The following is a 19,098-nucleotide window of genomic DNA, read 5'->3' as shown; positions in this document are numbered from 1 at the left end:
TCTTTTTTTTTTGGGTGGGGGGGGGGGGGGGGGGGGGGAAGAAAAAAGGCTGGCGCAGGAAAACCTGTGTAGTCACTGTAAACAGCCATTTAAAGTTTGTTTCTCCAGCTTTTTAATTATCGGAGCATTGATTCCGCTGCTGAAGACACTTGTTCCATTTTGGTTCGCAGTCCCCGGCCTCCCGTCTCTTCTGAGGCTGCAGCCAGGAAGCGATCCGTCCGTGCTGATTGGATGGACTCCTCCACCAGGTAGGCGATGCCAGTCTTGTCGCCGCCGTGACTATTTTTTTGTTGACGATTGTCAGAAAAACGTGTCCGGGGCGTGTCTGGCGTTGAGTCATCGCGGCTGTTGCATTTGTTCTCACCAGAGCAGAAAAAACCTTGGTTGATTTGTTTTCGTCTAAAATGTGCTAAAACCACAGTAGCAATTTGCTAATATCAAGCTACACTTGGTAAACATCGCTGCCCTTGCCAGCGATTTCAAGCATTTTCTTTTTTTACTAACCTTTCAAGAGCCACATAACATTTCACTCGAGCACGATGGACGGATGGAGTGTCTCTCTGCTTCCATTGAAGAGAGGAAAAAAAGCATGTAATCGAGGACCCTCCGTTCCATAGTTATTGGCAGTTGAATTTAGCTTGTTTTTACCAAAAAGCAACAGAAAGCAGAGACAAAGTAGTTTTATATATCCTAATATTAAACCAAATCACTGAAAACACCAAATGACGAGTGACTCGTCAAAGGCGCTCTGAGCCTCGGACTGAAATGACCAGTATTAACTGTCGACGAGTTAACTCGGTGTGTAAATCATGACGTGAATGCATTGATGTGTCGTGTGGGAAAAGGAAAATCAGTGGGTTGAACAATATTGTGTAACATAACGCTGTCATGTCCCCTGCACCACCATACAACATAACGCTGTCATGTCCCCTGCACCACCATACAACATAACGCTGTCATGTCCCCTGCACCACCATACAACATAACGCTGTCATGTCCCCTGCACCACCATACAACATAACGCTGTCATGTCCCCTGCACCACCATACAACATAACGCTGTCATGTCCCCTGCACCACCATACAACATAACGCTGTCATGTCCCCTGCACCACCATACAACATAACGCTGTCATGTCCCCTGCACCACCATACAACATAACGCTGTCATGTCCCCTGCACCACCATACAACATAACGCTGTCATGTCCCCTGCACCACCATACAACATAACGCTGTCATGTCCCCTGCACCACCAGCCCATGCAGACAGCCAGGGTCCTCCCCTGGAGATCCAGGGCTACCGGCTACAGTACGGCTTGAAGAACTCCTCCACCAACACCACCACGGTGGACTTCACGGCTGCAGAGAGGTCCTACACCGCCTCCAACCTCTCCCGGGGCTCGGCCTACGTCTTCAGCCTTTCCGCTCGGAGCCACGCGGGCTACGGCGCCGCGGCGCGCCAGGAAGTGTCGCTGCCCGAGCTCCCGCCCTCGGGGTACCCCAGGATGCGATGGGACCCCGACCACGCCTCCTGCTGCTCGCTGCGGCTCTCGTGGCTGCCCCCGGCGGCGGAGGAGCGCAACGGACTCATCACGGAGTACACGCTGGTGTACCGACGAGCCGTGATGACGCCCGACAAGACCGGCCCTGTCCCGAGTCTGAGCAACTCCCCAAACGAGAACGACTCTGTGCCGAGTCTGAGCTCCTCCCCAAACGAGACCAACTCTGTCCCGAGTCCCAGCTCCTCCCCAAACGAGACCAACTCTGTCCCGAGTCCCAGCTCCTCCCCAAACGAGACCAACTCTGTCCCGAGTCCCAGCTCCTCACTAAACAAGACCTCTTCTGTCCCAGTCACACCCTACATGCCCAATAAGTCCTCCACTGTCCAGAGAACGACCGCCTCAGCCAATATGACCTCCACAATCCCGGGTCCGACCTCCTCACCCGCCCTCCCTGCTAAGGTTTAGCATTTTTTCATTTGTTTTGTTTCATTTTTAATTTTGTTGTTACAAAAAGTGGGTTTTTAGTTTAGATTGGATTTTAGTTTTTGAAGAGGCTGAGGTTTAGCTGATTTTTAATTTGTTTCAGTACGATTTATTTAGTTTTGGGCAAGATTCAGCAAGGTCAGACAAATAGCTAAACTAGCTGATCTTGTAGATCTACTATTTTAGCTATTTTTGAAGATTTTTTTGGACAGTTTTGTTCATCCAAAAATATTAGAAGATAAGATTTCATATCCACCTCTAATACTAGAAATGTCTCTGTGATTTTAGTTAGTTTACACAGTTGAGTTGTAGTTAGTTAATTATTAACAAACAAAAATATATATAATTCAATGATAGTTTTGTTTATTTGTTTCCCCCACCCTTGCAGCAGGTGGTGCTAGCGGCCAGCCTGACCAGCTTCACCATCCTGGGGTTGAACCACAGCACGGCGTACCAGGTGCGCCTCAGGGCTCACACCGCGGCAGGGCCCGGACCCTTCAGCCCAGCGCTGGACTGCCGAACCATGGCCTTGGAGACAGGTAGGCCTGGGCCTCATAGCAGGCCCTGGGGAAGGAATAACCATGCCTGGGCCTCATAGCAGGCCCCTGTAGGCCTGGGCCTCATAGCAGGCCCTGTTAGGCCTAGGCCTCATAGCAGGCCCCTGTAGGCCTGGGCCTCATAGCAGGCCCTGTTAGGCCTGGGCCTCATAGCAGGCCCCTGTAGGCCTGGGCCTCATAGCAGGCCCCTGTAGGCCTGGGCCTCATAGCAGGCCCCTGTTAGGCCTGGGCCTCATAGCAGGCCCTGTTAGGCCTGGGCCTCATAGCAGGCCCCTGTTAGGCCTGGGCCTCATAGCAGGCCCCTGTAGGCCTGGGCCTCATAGCAGGCCCCTGTAGGCCTGGGCCTCATAGCAGGCCCCGGGGGAGTCCTTCTAGAAGCACTGGTCCATATGGGACTGTTTGGGAAGTGAACTTTACAATAGAAATGCCAGTGGTGGAAAGTAACTCACTTTACTTGGAACATTTCCATCTATCAATAGTTCCACTCCATTACATTGCAGAGGCAAATATTGTACTTTTCCCTTCACAAAACACATTTGAAAACTTTTGCACCTTTTTGTTTTCAATACAAAAGCCCTATTTTACCAATACTATTTGAAAATAGCCGATAGACAAGCTCATAAGCTGGTATATCTGCTATTTTCAAGTGCTTTTACCATGGCCAAGTATATAATATATTTTGATGCCAATATTGTCTACTTTCACTCAAGTTACATTTTGAACTAATTATTAACTATTAATTATTCATTAACTCTAAGTTCTTACAGCTTTACTCCAACATTGATGCAAGTCCACAAGGAGACAGAGCTTCTCTCCCCCCAAAAAATGCTCCTTCCTTCACTCACCCACCCCCACCCCCACCAGCACCCTCCCTCACCACCACCAGCCAGCCAGCCAGCTGGGAGCAGGCTGAATGCATCATGGCCACTGGCTGCTTCTTATCACACAACCCCCGACGCGACGCAGGTAAACCGGAACCGCTGCGTCTACGGACGAGGTAAGTTCTGAGTCTTAAGTCCAGATGTTCCGACAGCCACGGATATACAGGTAGGTGTTGAATTATTTTTCTTCTTTTGGCTTTCAAAAGACCAAGCGATTCCCAACCTTTTAAAACAAAGCGTGCTCTGAAAACGCACAGGGCGCCCACCCATCAGGCTGCCGTGTTAATTGGTCAGATGGGTGGGCACCGCGGACACTTTGCAACAGACCTAGTTGACACACAAGCACCTTTTTCCTAAAGAAAACAAAACGTGATGCGCTTGACATGCTGACTTGGGACTGAAACACCCGGCACTGTGGCATGTGGCCTTTCTTTCTGCCAGTCTGTCTCGTCTTCTCTCTGTCCGTCCTCTGGCTCCTCCTCCCACTCTTCTTCACTCTCCTGTCACCTCCTCATCCTCACTAACACACCACTCTTCCTCCCCTCGGCAGGGCTGCGGCTGCGGAGCAGAGGTGTGAATGCTGTGAATGTAGAAATAACAACGGCTGTTTTCTGAGAGTATAACCGACGATGTCTCAGTTTTGGTTCCTTTTCACAGACGTGCCGAGGAACTTCTCCGTCAACCTGGCCACGAAGACCAGCGTTCTGCTCACCTGGGAGTTCCCCGAGACCACCTACCCCTATCGCTTCACCGTACGTCAGCCGCGTCTTAGATAATACATGTTGTTTTTGTTATATAGGCCAGTCCTTATACAACACCCTTCGGGTGAACAATTGTAATTGCAATGGTTTGCGGCCAATTCACACCAACGGCTGTGCAGCTGGTTTAGTCTATGGAGATGAGTGGCTCTGCTCTTTTCAGCAGCGGAGGAGCGCTCGACGGCAAAAAGTGCACCGACAAAACGTAGAAAACCTCAACCTTGCTGCTATAGTGCACTATAGCGTCCCAAACAATCACTGCCCCGTTTCTCCAACCATTACATATTGTGTTAAAGTAATCTAAATCCGCAACAGTTAACAGGTAACTGTATCTGTTGAATTATTGTAGTGGAGTAAAGAAGTATTATATTTGCACCTGACATGTAGTGGAGTGGAATTATAAAGTATTGAAAAATGAAAAAAAAAGTAAAGTAGTTAGTATAGTACTCAGTTACTACCACTGCTTCCACACGGACATCTTTGACATCCTACCCTGACCGTATCTCTCCACTCTGACCGCGTTGCCGTGCGGTCCCGTGCAGGTGGAGTACAACAGCCAGAAGATGGAGGTGGACGCGCGGCAGCGCAAGGCGGTCATCCCCAACCTGCAGCCCGACACCAGCTACGACTTTAAGATCACGTCCCCGGAGGGCAACATGGGCGGGCTGCGTCACCGCATCCACGCCAAGACCTCCCCGCCCATCACCATCCGCCGGCCCGAGATCGACCACACCCGAGACACCGAGACCACCGTCACCATCATCCTGCCCTCGCTGGAGACCCGCAGTCCTGTCAAGTAAGGACACACACACACACACACAGTGTTCATTTTGTCGAATGAAACTATGACGAAAAACTACCTTTTTTCACTGAAGAAAACTAAGTAAGAACTAAATATAGACTAAGCTATGGTGACGAAAACTGAGACTAAATGTGTTGGCAATTTCAATATGCTGAAAATAGCCGATGTACAAGCTCACAGCACGCCGTGCTGTGACGCGTCATAGATTGGCTATTTTCAGCACGCAATCACGTGTAAAATCAGGCATTACGACGCCATCAAGGCCTGCCCAGACTAAACCATTTCAGATGACTAAAATATGACTATCTAAATTTAATTTCATTCAAAAGACTATGACTAAAACTAAATCAAAATTTACCATCAAAATGAACACTGCTCACACATAACACCAGAGGGGGAAGATGTACTTGAACCCCAACATGTCTATTCTTAGGGGAGGTTAAAATCTAAAATAATTTGGGGACGCTGTGGGCGTCTGGGGCTTATATATACCCATATACCCTAGACCTGTGGTGTTGGCTTAAGGGCCTTTCTGTTTGGAGTTTGCATCTTCTCCCCGTGTCCCCTAGGGTAGGTACCGTCACAAAAAACATGCAGTAATCCTGGTCTCTAAACTACCTCCCCCTGGCCAGCCGGGGCGCCTGATGGAGGGGAAAGGAACTGGTCGGAATAACGTGTTCCTTCCGGTCAGTCCGCTGCCCCCCCAGGTTGGAAGAGGAAGTGTAGCGTCCAGGGTTGCAAAAATCGTGGGATAAAAAAGAAATCTAAAATTATTTGTCCATTGAGGAGTGTCCGAAATGCTATCAAAATTTGTAGAGTTTGAAACAAGTGAAATATATCGCATAATAATGACGGTCTGTGGTTGAGGACGTGACCACTTCATGTGACTTTACACCACACATTCAAACAGTTTGTCCAGAGGTCTCTATCCATGCAGCACGTCGCGTTATTTAGCTACCAGCAACGCCCTGATGCACATTGCTGTGTTACTATACAGACACACTGGAGCGCACACTGCTCTTCCCAGCTCTGATCATCATGCCCGTTCTCTGTGCTCTCGACACAATTCGAGCGGAAAATAGTTCAACAGTGTCACATTTGATCGTCCTCCCTGTCTGTGTCTTCATAACCCGATCATTACAGTGTTTACGTCGTAGTTTCAGCTACAGGCTATTAATGCTAATAATACAACTGTGTGACAGAACGTTGGAGAACAGGTTGATAGGTTTGTTTGTGTACATCAATACATGCTGCTGCTTTTGGATTCTGTGGACGTGAACGTCCAAAACACTTATAAAACATGAAACTCTTTCTGTAGAGACAGCCGCCCCTAACAAGACGAAGAATGTCTCCGCCGGCTCCTCGACAAGCCGAGCTGAGCCGGGGCGAGGAGACGGAAGAGGACATTCGAAAATAATTGTCACTTTGGTCCAGACAGCTATTAAAGTTGTTTGTGTCGCTGTGCGTGTGTGTGTGTGTACCCCTTCCAGGAACGTTTACGTGGTGGTGGTCCCTCTCAGGAAAGCCAGGGGGGTCATCAGACACCTGAAGAGCCCCGACGAGATGGACCTGGAGGAGGTGAGACACACGGAACCTGTCTTGTCTGTCTGTCTGTCTGTCTGTCTGTCTGTCTGTCTGTCTGTCTGTCTGTCTGTCTGTCTGTCTGCAGCTAGGGAGCCATGGAGCTATAAACACTGAACATTTCATTCACACTGCCTCGAAAAACTTGAGGCAACGTTTAGCCTTTTCCGGTTAAATGTCAACGCTTGGACCATTCGTCATGGTTATTGAGACATCTGGGCTCAATAACTCTTCTTATACCGCAGTGGTGGAAGCACTAGTACATTATAACTCTCTGTATGTCTCTTTATAGTGACCGCAGTGGTGGAAGCACTAGTACATTATAACTCTCTGTATGTCTCTTTATAGTGACCGCAGTGGTGGAAGCACTAGTACATTATAACTCTCTGTATGTCTCTGAGTGGCCGCAGTGGTGGAAGCACTAGTACATTATAACTCTCTGTATGTCTCTGAGTGGCCGCAGTGGTGGAAGCACTAGTACATTATAACTCTCTGTATGTCTCTTAGTGACCGCAGTGGTGGAAGCACTAGTACATTATAACTCTCTTAGTGACCGCAGTGGTGGAAGCACTAGTACATTATAACTCTCTGTATGTCTCTGAGTGGCCGCAGTGGTGGAAGCACTAGTACATTATAACTCTCTGTATGTCTCTGAGTGACCGCAGTGGTGGAAGCACTAGTACATTATAACTCTCTGTATGTCTCCTAGTGACCGCAGTGGTGGAAGCACTAGTACATTATAACTCTCTGTATGTCTCTTAGTGACCGCAGTGGTGGAAGCACTAGTACATTATAACTCTCTGTATGTCTCTGAGTGGCCGCAGTGGTGGAAGCACTAGTACATTATAACTCTCTGTATGTCTCAGAGTGGCCGCAGTGGTAGAAGCACTAGTACATTATAACTCTCTGTATGTCTCTGAGTGGCCGCAGTGGTGGAAGCACTAGAAGACTAGTAGAAAGAAGCAATGGCACAATGTACTGTATTCATTTCATCAAGTTTCACTTTAACCCATTTTTGGGCGGGAACCCCTTTTGGTGTTAGCATTATGTTATGCTTTAGCTATTGAAAAATAGCAGATCTACAAGCTCGTAGCGCGCCACCGAGTGGCGCGCTACGAGCTTGTAGGTCTGCTATTTTTTGAAAAATCGAAGAACGACTGACATAGAAACATAGCTTTTTCAGAAAACTGTCAGGATGTAGATGACATTTTTTTAATCTGATCTCAGGTCAAAATGGGTTAATAATTAATTAACCCATTTTTACTCAAAATCTAAATACACTCAAAGTACCAAAAGTAAAAGTATTTATAAATATTATTATTAGTATTATTTAGTAGTATTTAAAAGTATTTCAAGTATTATCGGTAAAAGTGCTCCGCTGCTATAAATCGCTGGGTGCTAGGATTTAATGGATTAAATAACCCCGGGCGTTCGGGGTGTTAATAACAACCATGTGGTCACCACTCACCATGCAGCTGCTGAAGGACATCAGCCAGAGGCAGAGGGACAGCCGGCAGCAGAAGACGGTGGACCTGCGGCGGGCGTACATCACGGCCCGCTTCACGCCCGCCACGCTGCCCGCCTTCTTCGCCCTGGGAGACCAGCTGGACTACGGCGGCTTCGAGAACCGAGCCCTGGAGCCGGGCCAGGAGTACGTCTTCTTCATCCTGGCCGAGCTCAACGCCACCACCGGGGTACGTAGCACACCACACCGCGCCGCACCGCCATCACTGTCTTTTCACCGTTCTATATATGTGACCAGATTTGACTGAGAGCCTGCCATCGCGCAAACTCCAGCTTTTCACCAGAGGAGAAAAACTTTTTTTCCCCAAAATGAGTTAATAGCACAGGCAGACTCTTCACATACTAGAGCATGTCTGAAATAAGTGTCAGAGCTGAAATTGACATGTACATATGAAATAAATGCTTAAACATGTAGCTAGGTGTAATGTTAGAGACCACAGAAGTGAACCTTTCAAGCCTGTTTTCTCAACTTGTTTGAAAGTTGTTTTCATTACTCTATAAGCAGTATCTTCAAAACTGGTGGGTCAAACTGAACAACCAATATCTCTATTTGAAGCTATGATTCCCTGCTTTCATATGATATGAAAAACGAAAATTCAAAGAAATCCAATGGCAGTCCCTCAGTCAAATTCAGTCACATATGTCTGGAAACACTGAGCTTCGTACTGGGGTACGTATACCGCACACACAACCAAGGATGAATCATGTTTCACTCAAAATTCCAACGTCTTAAATGCCTAATCCTGACCCTAGCTATAACCCCAACATTAGAATATTTTCTCTAATTGTAAACTTCTCTCAGTCTTATACACCATTTTGTTCTTGTGAGCACTAGGAAAATGGTGCCCTCAAATTCTACTTGTGGGGCCATTTGGTCCTCACAAGCATATTAACACACACACACACACACACACACACACACACACACACAAACTTGTGCCGTCCCGCAGTCTGTCACCTTGCATCGTCGTCACTGAGGCCCTGCGCTGCTACAACAATAACAGCACATGTCAGTCACACCACCGGCAAACGGGTCGAACAAAAAAATAAAAGCAGAGGCAATAAATAACGCCCGCGCGTTTCCCTTCGCCGCCGCTAATAAAGAACGACGGCAGCGTGGCCTCGTTTCGGGGTGGGGGGGTTGGGGGTTGGAGGTGTAGCGATATTGCTTTGCTCGCCACTGCATGTTATTTAATTTGGTATTTTTTATTTTATTAGAGCGGAGTAAACACGAGGATGGATATAGACCTAAACACGAGAGAGTCGCTGCGTCTGCAGCTGACGAGGGCTTTGTTCAGACTGCACAGTCTGTGGTTCCAACGCTGTCACAGCTGGCCACAAACAAACCTCTCATCCCCACTTTTATTTTACTTTTTGAAAGAAATTATTTCTTTCATACTTGTGCTATATCTTTTTTTAATCGTTTTTTCTAGAGTTAGAAGGAAGAGCAAAGACAGAAATAAACGTAGAAACCAAGGCCAAATATAACAACAATCCTGATACGAGAAGATACATATCGTCTCTGTCTGGAACCTCATTATGTCCAAAACGGTTACTGTACTTTACAGCAGGGGTTCTCAACCCGTGGGTTGCGACCCCTCGGGGGGTCCCCAAATTATTTTCAAAAAAAAAAGAAAAAAAAAAGATTTATTAAAAAAAAAAGAAAATCACGATTTTTCAAAAATAGCAGACCTACAAGCTCGTAGCGCGCCACCGAGTGGCGCGCTACGAGCTTGTAGGTCTGCTATTTTTGAAAAATCGTGGAAAAAAAATAAAAAAAATAAATCTTTTTTTTTTGTAGATCTGCTATTTGTAGATCTGCTATTTTTAAATAGCTAAATTATAACAATGCTTAAAACACCAAAAGAGGTTCCCGCCCAAAATGGTTTAAGGTTATTGTAGCAGTCAATTTATATTGGGGGTCGGGAGGGGGCGGGGCGGGGGTCCCGAGACGTTGCCAAAGCATTTTCGGGGGTCCCCGGCCAAAAACATTGAGAACCCCTGCTTTACAGTACTGGTTTCCACCCAGTGGTCCTTGAGGGGGATTCCAGGTGGTTATTGTTAAATATCTGCATTACTTAATTTACAGGTGTCCACAATTAGAGAATGTAGAAGAATTGTTATTTTTTATCAACGTTTTCCTGTTATCTCTCCTAATGGTACCAACATCAATACAGCATGGAATTGTGGACAAAATCGTATCCAACGATAACAAAATATTCTTTAGTTTTGGGCCCGAGAGGTTAAATGTCAATGGTGGCTCAGATGCAGAAAAAATAATGGGCCTTGATATGAAAAGGGTTGAAAACCACTGCTTTACACGATTCCGAACGGTAACAGATCTACAAGTGATGCGTTTCCAGCTTGTGGATTTTGATGCTTTTGTGTGACGCTGTAGTGTGATCAAGTAGGGCGTTAAAGGTTTCATGACATTAATTTATTCCTCAATTACACCCATTTTCTGTGCCCTGGGGTTTTCTCTGTGTGTTCTGAAGCCCTTTGAGCTGCAATGAAAACAGGCAAATGAATGAACAGTGTCAACATCTGCTGGCAAATTGTTGTGTCATATATGGTATTTGTGGAGCTGTTACATCACAGTCCACAGGAAAATCAGAGCACATGTTTGAGCCTATATTATTCAGACATTACATTACAGTCTTCAACCCCAGACTTCAGAAAATCTACTGAATGTTCAAAGTTCAGGGTTTTTTGGGTGCAATTGAGCTCAGAAAAAAAACTAAATGTCAAAAGAAGAGGTTTCTGCCCGACAGTGACGATATACAGCATAGTAACAGGTGTGTTCAGTACTGTACGTCAGGTTAACCCATTTAGGCCTGACGTCGAAATATAAAAAACGTTCGCTCTGAAAGCCGCATTTTTACGATTTTTCAAAAATAGCAGACCTACAAGCTCGTAGCGCGCCACTCGGTGGCGCGCTATGAGCTTGTAGATCTGCTATTTTTCAATAGCTAAAGCATAACATAATGCTAACACCAAAAGGGGTTCCCGCCCAAAATGGGTTAACACATACAGAACACAGTTAATACCTCCGTGCAAATATGGTCTCACGTGCAGGCGACACAATCTGCACGAGGAAAGAAATCCACGCGCAGGAAAAGTAGTCCTAATCCAGCATGGCAACAGGCACTGTGTTCGGGGCTTTGTTCATTGGTTGCTATGGTAACAACGTAACATGCTGTATGTGTATTGAGCGGAGGTGCAGGACAGAGTTCCCGAGTACATTTTGAATTCCGGGCTTTTGCTTGTAAACAGATTATTTCCACATTGCCATATTGATATTTCTACTTGCGTAAAACTGGTGTTTTACGGCATATTGTGAGCTTGCAGATCGGCTATCCGGCAGGGTCAAGCTTCAGTGTCATATAGTGTCTAGAGTCAGACACAATCTTTAACCCATTTTTGGCGGCAACCCCTTTTGGTGTTAGCATTATGTTATGCTTTAGCTATTGAAAAATAGCAGATCTACAAGCTCATAGCGCGCCACCAAGTGGCGCGCTACAAGCTTGTAGGTCTGCTATTTTTGAAAAATCGAAGAACGACTATAGAAACATAGCTTTTTCAGAAAACTGTCGGGATGTAGAAGACATTTTTAGAATCTGATCTCAGGTCAAAATTGGTTAAGAAATCACATTTTGAATCACATCAGCGATGTGGTTCAAACCTTATAATATATGCAAGGGTTTCCATGGTGGCTCTGTTTTGTTTTGCTCATACCGTACCAACCTCCTAGACGTCCCCATGACAGAGACATGAACCTGGGGTGACAGTGCTTTCTGAGTCCTCTCAAGGAGTTTATACACAGGAAGAGAGACAGCGGTTATGGTACCAGATCTGTATCCAGGGGTGACTGCAGTGAGTTCTATGACAAAACGTTCTTTCCATCAAAGGTTGTCTCAATACTGGAATGAGCTCCCTGTCACACTGAGGGAGATCCCCACTTTCACAGCTTTTAAGGGACAATTGAATCAGTCGCTAAAAAAACAACCAGTCTTGTGTCCAAGGCTTTCTGCATTTTTGCACCTGAGATCTTGCACTTTCAGTAGTTGTTTAGAGATGTTAGTTTTAACCTGCACTTAGTTCTTTACACAGAGTATTTGACACTAGACTGTAGCTGCTGTATGGTCTTTTAACGCACAATGAATTTCACATGCCTTTTACTCTTTAACTGGTATTGTTGACAATAAAGTTGAACCTTGAACCTCGATCATGCATGACTCTCAGTCCACAATAGAGTAGGCGGCAGGCCTATACCCTAGCAATAGTTTTAATCTTTTCTTATTTTCTCTTTTTACTGTGTTTGAAATGTACTGTAATGTAATGTTTTTGTATGCTGTTTTTGTATGCTTGTATAGCTCTCATGCCTTGCTATGTCAGTTGTGTTTAGTGTTCAATGTCCTAAAGGGACTACGGATGGAAATTAGCATCTCTGCTTAAGCCGGTGTATTTATATTTTATACGCTACATTTTTATGTAATGTTCATTAATATACTCTGCCCCGTCCAAATAAACCAATAAAGTAATTAAGTAAAGCTCTCCCTCTGGAACTCACTCCCGAACCCCCACCCTAGCCACGTTTTTTTTTTAAAACACTCTCAACCCCAACCTTTTCAGACTCACATTCCCTACCTGATTCTAATCCCACAATTCTACCTATTATTTCTATATACGTTTTGCCTTTTGTGTTCTTAGATCTTAAACCTTTAAACTAGTTTTTTTTCCCCTAATGAAGTTGTATTAATTTAATTTCAATTCAGTTTGTGCTTATGCAATGTTTGTGTTTACACAAACACTCAAAACTGGCCATTCATTGTCAATGGCATTTAATGTTTGTGTTAGGACAAAGTTTGTGTTTACACTAACGCCAGGGCTCCACCGGACGCGTTGCGTCTCCGTCGCGTCGCGTCAAAAAACGCACCGGTTCAATTTTAATGCACGCGTCGCGTCTCCGTCAACGCGGGCTGTGTAGCCACCCTTCATTGATTAAAATGGGAACATTCCCTGACACCGTCTCCACACCTGAGCGCAAAAAGGTTTTAAGCTGCGCACTTCTTAAGCTGCGCGCAGCTTAAAGCTTGAGTTTTTAGACAGCTGGTGGATGGAAAAGAAGCTCCACCTCCGCTGAAGACTTGAGCGGAGGAGAGCGTTTCCGGGAATCTGGCCGTCGCGCAAGAATTCAGCGGAGGTGGAGCTTAATTTCCATCCACCAGCTGTCTAAAAACTCAAGCTTTAAGCTACGCGCAGCCGAGAACGTGCGCAGCTCTTTTGATGGTGTGGCAGCGGCTTGACGGTGACGGAGACGCGACGCTGACGCGCCCGGTGGAGCCCGGCAGCTGCAACAACGAATCGATTAAATCGATAAAAATCGATAATTAAATTCGTTGCCAACGAATTTGATTATCGATTTAATCGCGGGTGTTTTCCAACATTAGAATCTAACGTAAAGCTGCTTTTTTTTTTTACCGTTCAGTAATGGCACTAGGCTGAACGATCAATATGCAACGGGTCGGTATAAACAACACGAGATTGTCTTGAACGTGACCTGAGCGCTCCGCATCTACCCCTCTCTCTCTCTCCCAACTTCAGTCTCCCACACACACACACACACACACACACAGAGAGAGAGAGAGCGTCAAGTGGCTCTGTGGCTGCGATGAGCTCCGCAAAAACAGCTGATCTGTGAGCTCATCAACGTCATCAACAGGTTGCAAAATGCCCCAAACAGGTCCCAAAACATGGTATTTGTGAGCACCGCCACTGTCCATATTTTTTGTCGTATGACCAAAAATGCTCCCCAAAGTCTGAATCCGTGAGCTGCTTGCAGGCAGGCTACGGAGAGAACTAGCAGTGTAGCTCGTTAGCTCCTCAAATTTGTTCCACCTGTGTTACTCAGCAGCGCATTGAAGTGGGCACAGGGCAAAAGCAGAAAGTTTTGCTTAACAATGATCAGTTGTCCAGTGCTGTTTAACTTTGGCAATAAGTGATACTAGAGCCTAGAGAACATGCTAATATGGCTGCTAAATAAGAACGGTTTCCTCTATCAGCTAGCATGCTGGTGTGTGTGTGTGTGTGTGTGTGTGTGTCTGTCACACAGACTGTAGGACAGTGGTTCTCATAGTGGGAGTTTCAGCTAAATTATAGATAGTTAGCAAGTAAACCATGTGGACCCTAAAGGGTCTGTAACAGAGAGTGCAAAAATGGAACCAAATGGACTCTCAAAATTGACAATAGAAATAAAATAATAATAAATTGGGGTCCCAGAGATAGAAATGGAAAGAATATACATGGTCAACATTACAGATTACAGTATCATTAAAAGTACAAGGAATGGATAAAAAAAAGGGTATTCATTTTTATTGTCTTTATTGTTAGTTACAACATGCCTACAATGACTTGAAGCAAAATTTTAAAGGTAATTGCAAAAAGGTGCCATAATCCGATTCATCGATTCATCGTTTAAATAATCGCCCGATGAATCGATTATGAAAATAATCGTTAGTTGCAGCCCTAGCGCCACTGTAAAACACAAAACGTCATTCACTCATTTCACTCATATGGATATGAAGAATCAACTGACTGAGAGAAAACGCTATTGTTACTGCTACTGAATTAGTTACATTTTCGCTAGAAACAGACTATCATATATGAGTGACTGACTGTCGCAAACGATACAGAGACACCTCCCTGACAATAACGCAGAGACAGCTTGTTTATTTTTAAACCTCAACGCTTATATGAAACGAGATGTTATTCTCCGTAGAGAAATTACTTCCGTGAACCAGGCAGAACCAGGGGATGAGCGAGTGACGTCAGGATTTCGGCGCTCTCTAGGCCACAAACCAGATTTGCGCTTCCAGCGAACATAATTATAGCCTATATGGATGTGCCTTTGAGCCTCTGTTGTGTTGCTTATAGAAGATGTACGTGGCCAGCCCCTACACGGACCCGGTGATCGCCCCGGACTCTGACCCGCAGCCCCTGGATGCGGCGGACGGTCTCATCTGGGTGGTGGGGCCTGTGCTCGCCGTGGTCTTCATCATCTGCATCGTCATCGCCATCCTGCTTTACAAGAAGTGAGTACAGTAGCACCCCATACACCTCACCTACACTATCCTGCTTTACAAGAAGTGAGTACAGTGTAGTGTAGCAGAGTGGCTCAGAGCCTCTGCCTGATGGCCTCAAAAGTCTTATATCTCCCCCAGTCCAGAGGGATATCCCTTTGGTCTAGTGGTTAAGATGTTAATTGGACTTTCACGTGGGAGGCGTGGTGTAAAGTTAGAGGGGAGAGGAAAAAACGGGAGTAGAAGAAGAGAGTGGACGTCCTGTGAGTCATTCTGTTCCGTTGTTGTTGACATGTGTTGAACTGTACTGTTCTGCTTACGTGAGAGATCAAAGTACAAGTTATTGTGGAGAACCTGTATGGAACTGAGTTTATTCTATACCCACGTCGCTTATACTATCTTGCTTTACAAGAAGTGAGTACAGTAGCACCCCATACACCTCACCTACACTATCCTGCTTTACAAGAAGTGAGTACAGTAGCACCCCATACACCTCACCTACACTATCCTGCTTTACAAGAAGTGAGTACAGTAGCACCCCATACACCTCACCTACACTATCCTGCTTTACAATAAGTGAGTACAGTAGCACCCCATACACCAAACCTACAATATCCTGCTGTACAAGAAGTCCAGGTGTCACCAACATGTCCGTATACATGGACAAATGTGTCCGTGGCAAAGAACCCCCCCCCCCCCCCCAACAAGTGATTAAACAAGAAGATGCCATTTTACGTTTTAGGCATATTTTGATGATCGCGATACTATCGTTGGCAGCAATAATCGTGCCATGTAATTGTCTTGTCGTCCCATCCCAAGACTTTTCCAAAAGGTTTACATAATAGTTGTGTTTTTTACTGTCTGTGTATGTATAGAGTATGTATACTCTATGCCAGACTGCCAAAGGCACATTTCCATTTGATGTTCAATTTAATGGACTATTAAGTTTTCGTTAACTTTTAAGATGAACTTTGAGCTCGAGAACTCGAAAACCTTTCAAGCCTTTTTTCCTCAGAATTAGATATTTCACTCATGATTCTATTAGCTGCATTTCCAAAACCGGTGCGTCAAACTAAGCAAGTGGTGTATTTTGTATCATTAATTTTGTTTGTATCTGTGATACATTTTTAGTACATTTTACTGTGATGCATTCTACATTTTGTGTGAAAAGAAAAGGCAAAAAAACCATGTAAAAGATGTCCTGTCTAAGGCGTTGGCTCTCTCTCTCTCTCTCTCACACACACACACACACACACACACACACACACACACACACGCACGCACGCACGCACGCACGCACGCACGCACGCACGCACGCACGCACGCACGCACACACACACACACAGACACACAGACACACACACACACACACGCACGCACGCACGCGCACACACACACACACACACACAGACACACAGACACACACACACACACACACACGCGCACACATACACACACACACACATACACACACACACACACACACACACGCACGCACGCACGCACGCACGCACACACACACACACACACACACACACACACACACACACACACACACACACGCACACACACCCCTACACTGCAGATGTACGTTTGAAGCGAGAGGAGTATAAAACATTCCACCGAGGTTTAGCTGAAAACCCCTTTGGGATTAAGCTTCTATCCATCACGCTTTGCTCTCGCCCATTCCAGCCGTTTACGGAGGATATCCGACTTGATGTTGGAGGCCTTTGTCGGCTCGGCATATAAAAGCCTGTCATTTATGCTCGCGTGTCGAGAAACGGCCCGAGAACAGCAGATCTGCAAGCTCACGGCACGTCGTGACCTTGCAGCCTAGTTTGGCTGTTCTTTCCACGCGGCGTGACGAAGCACAAATTAGGCTTCGCAAAGAACAAAAACCCCAAAACAAAAGCCCCCAAACAGTCCCGTTTGATATGCAGCGAAGGATCTTCGAGTGTTCCTCTCTCTCCGTTCAGAGCAGACAGCCCGGCCCGGCCTGCCTGTCAAACGGCCTGCCCGTACCGTACCGTACGTCCCTCTGCATGCGGACGCTGCTACGTCTGCTACCGGCTAGCCAAGGCTTTTCTGAATACTAATGCAAAGTATTGATTTCCCTGTGTAACAAACAATGTCCCTGTTTCCTTCCCTTTCTGTATGCAATTACCCCCCTCCCTCCCCTCCCCAAATCCCCCCCTCCCCCAACACGCACACACCCGTTTCATTGTGGAAGCAGCAAGCCTGACAGGTGAGATTTAAGCTAACGTCAAGTTTCTGTGTGTCGCTTTTCTTTCTAAAGACCTTCTTTAGATCATTTTGCTCGAGGAAAAAACACCACAGGATGTCCGGAAAATGTATGTCTGTACTCTAGTAGGTGAGGGATATAGTTTTTGTTTGTTTGCTACAGTATAATGAGTGTTACATAGTTCTAGATAGTACAGTACTTGTTGCTATACAGTGTACACATAGCTCTATATTGTGATAGTACTCATTGCTATTATATACAGTGTTTTGACTGTTAGTTCAGTAACAGAGCTAGGTCTCCCTGTTTCTCCAGCTCTGTTAGTAAACAGATTGTGATTTGATTTGATTTTATTAGGTCCTTAATTGGTCTGGGACAAACATACATTGCATGTATATCTTGCTTGCATGCATTGCATGCTTTTCTTAAAATGGAGCATTGCATTTTCTGCTTGGGATTTTAGAGAGATTTTTTCCGAGCAGATGAGAGATCCCATACATACATACATACAGGAGACAGAATAAACAATTGATACTGGAAATGATGACACAAAAACGGAAAATTGGTCCTGGAACACTATAAAATTGAAACTGATAAATGAGTTCTCTCTCCTTTTTGACTGAAATTGGCAACCCACCAGGAAATATATTACTTTTCTTCTTTTCTTTTTTTAAGCTGGAGAGACGGGGAGTATAACCTTTGTTTGTGTGTGTGTCTGTGTGTCTGTGTGCGTATGTGCGTGTGCGTGCGCGTGTCCGTTCTCTGCTCTGTTCTACCGTTCGTTCAACTCACTGGTCCCTGAGAAGCAAGCGCAAAGACTCTGAGCCCGGCACCAAGAGCCTTCTGGGTAATGCAGAGATGATGGCGCACCACCCCACCGACCCCGTGGAGATGAGACGCATCAACTTCCAGACCCCCGGTACGCACAAAGCTACACAATCCTACCATTTCAACTTACAGACCCCCGGTACGCACAAAGTTACACAATCCTACCATTTCAACTTCCAGACCCCCGGTACGCACAAAGCTACACAATCCTACCATTTCAACTTACAGACCCCCGGTATGCACAAAGCTATACACAATCCTACCATTTCAACTTCCAGACCCCTGGTGCGTGCAAATGCTAGCGAGCTAAAATGAGGCCAATCCTTGCTCTAGAAAATGTTCCAATGTTCCAATCGGGATCACCTGATGATCACAAATGACCTCCGAACAAGCGGCATAGTTTCCGAAAAAAGAGCCTGCAAAGGCCGCGGTTAATACAGAAGCTAATGGCTATGGAGAAACAGAAGCAGTGCTGGCGAGGCCTTAGCAAGCGTCCGTAGCAACCGGAGAGATTCCAAAGATGAAACACAACAAGGCTTTCGTACAGCGATATCAAACACCTTAAGACGAGCATACTCGAGTCATTAATTATTTTTTTGCATTGAACAATGGAACTTTACAATGTGTATTTCTGTTTGCCTTTTAGGCAAAAATGTAAAAAAATGGAACATGGAAACGATTGACGATTCTGCAAATTATCTCCAATATTTGTGAGGCGATCATGCAATAATTGTGACAAAAGTACACTAGCTGCCCACCACCGCAGAGTCTAGGGTTCGAATCCACCGCGGTACATCCGGCTTTGTCGAGTGTCTATCTATACAAACTCAATCTGCCTGCGAAGCCGGTGCAAGCTACGTCCTC

The 19,098-nt window shown here is 45.7% G+C and overlaps 1 protein-coding gene across 12 annotated transcripts in view; it reads left to right on the top strand.

Annotated features, from left to right (window-relative positions):
- The window catches only part of LOC306931939 (receptor-type tyrosine-protein phosphatase S-like), a 257,462-nt gene that overhangs the window by 202,916 nt on the left and 35,448 nt on the right, over window positions 1-19,098 (top strand). For 11 of the 12 annotated variants that reach the window (XM_079513626.1, XM_079513634.1, XM_079513633.1 and 8 more), the window contains 7 exons: window positions 4,081-4,175; window positions 4,724-4,977; window positions 6,474-6,561; window positions 8,040-8,258; window positions 15,022-15,179; window positions 17,464-17,538; window positions 18,213-18,325. In XM_079513626.1, coding sequence (XP_079369752.1) covers window positions 4,081-4,175; window positions 4,724-4,977; window positions 6,474-6,561; window positions 8,040-8,258; window positions 15,022-15,179; window positions 17,464-17,538; window positions 18,213-18,325 — 1,002 coding nt within the window. The remainder of the gene's footprint in view (window positions 1-4,080; window positions 4,176-4,723; window positions 4,978-6,473; window positions 6,562-8,039; window positions 8,259-15,021; window positions 15,180-17,463; window positions 17,539-18,212; window positions 18,326-19,098) is intronic. The other variant, XM_079513629.1, reaches the window with a different exon arrangement.

The sequence above is a fragment of the Electrona antarctica genome (assembly GCF_951216825.1).
Source record: "Electrona antarctica genome assembly, chromosome: 1".
NCBI lineage: Eukaryota > Metazoa > Chordata > Actinopteri > Myctophiformes > Myctophidae > Electrona > Electrona antarctica.
This window is presented reverse-complemented; position numbering and strand designations above follow the sequence as displayed.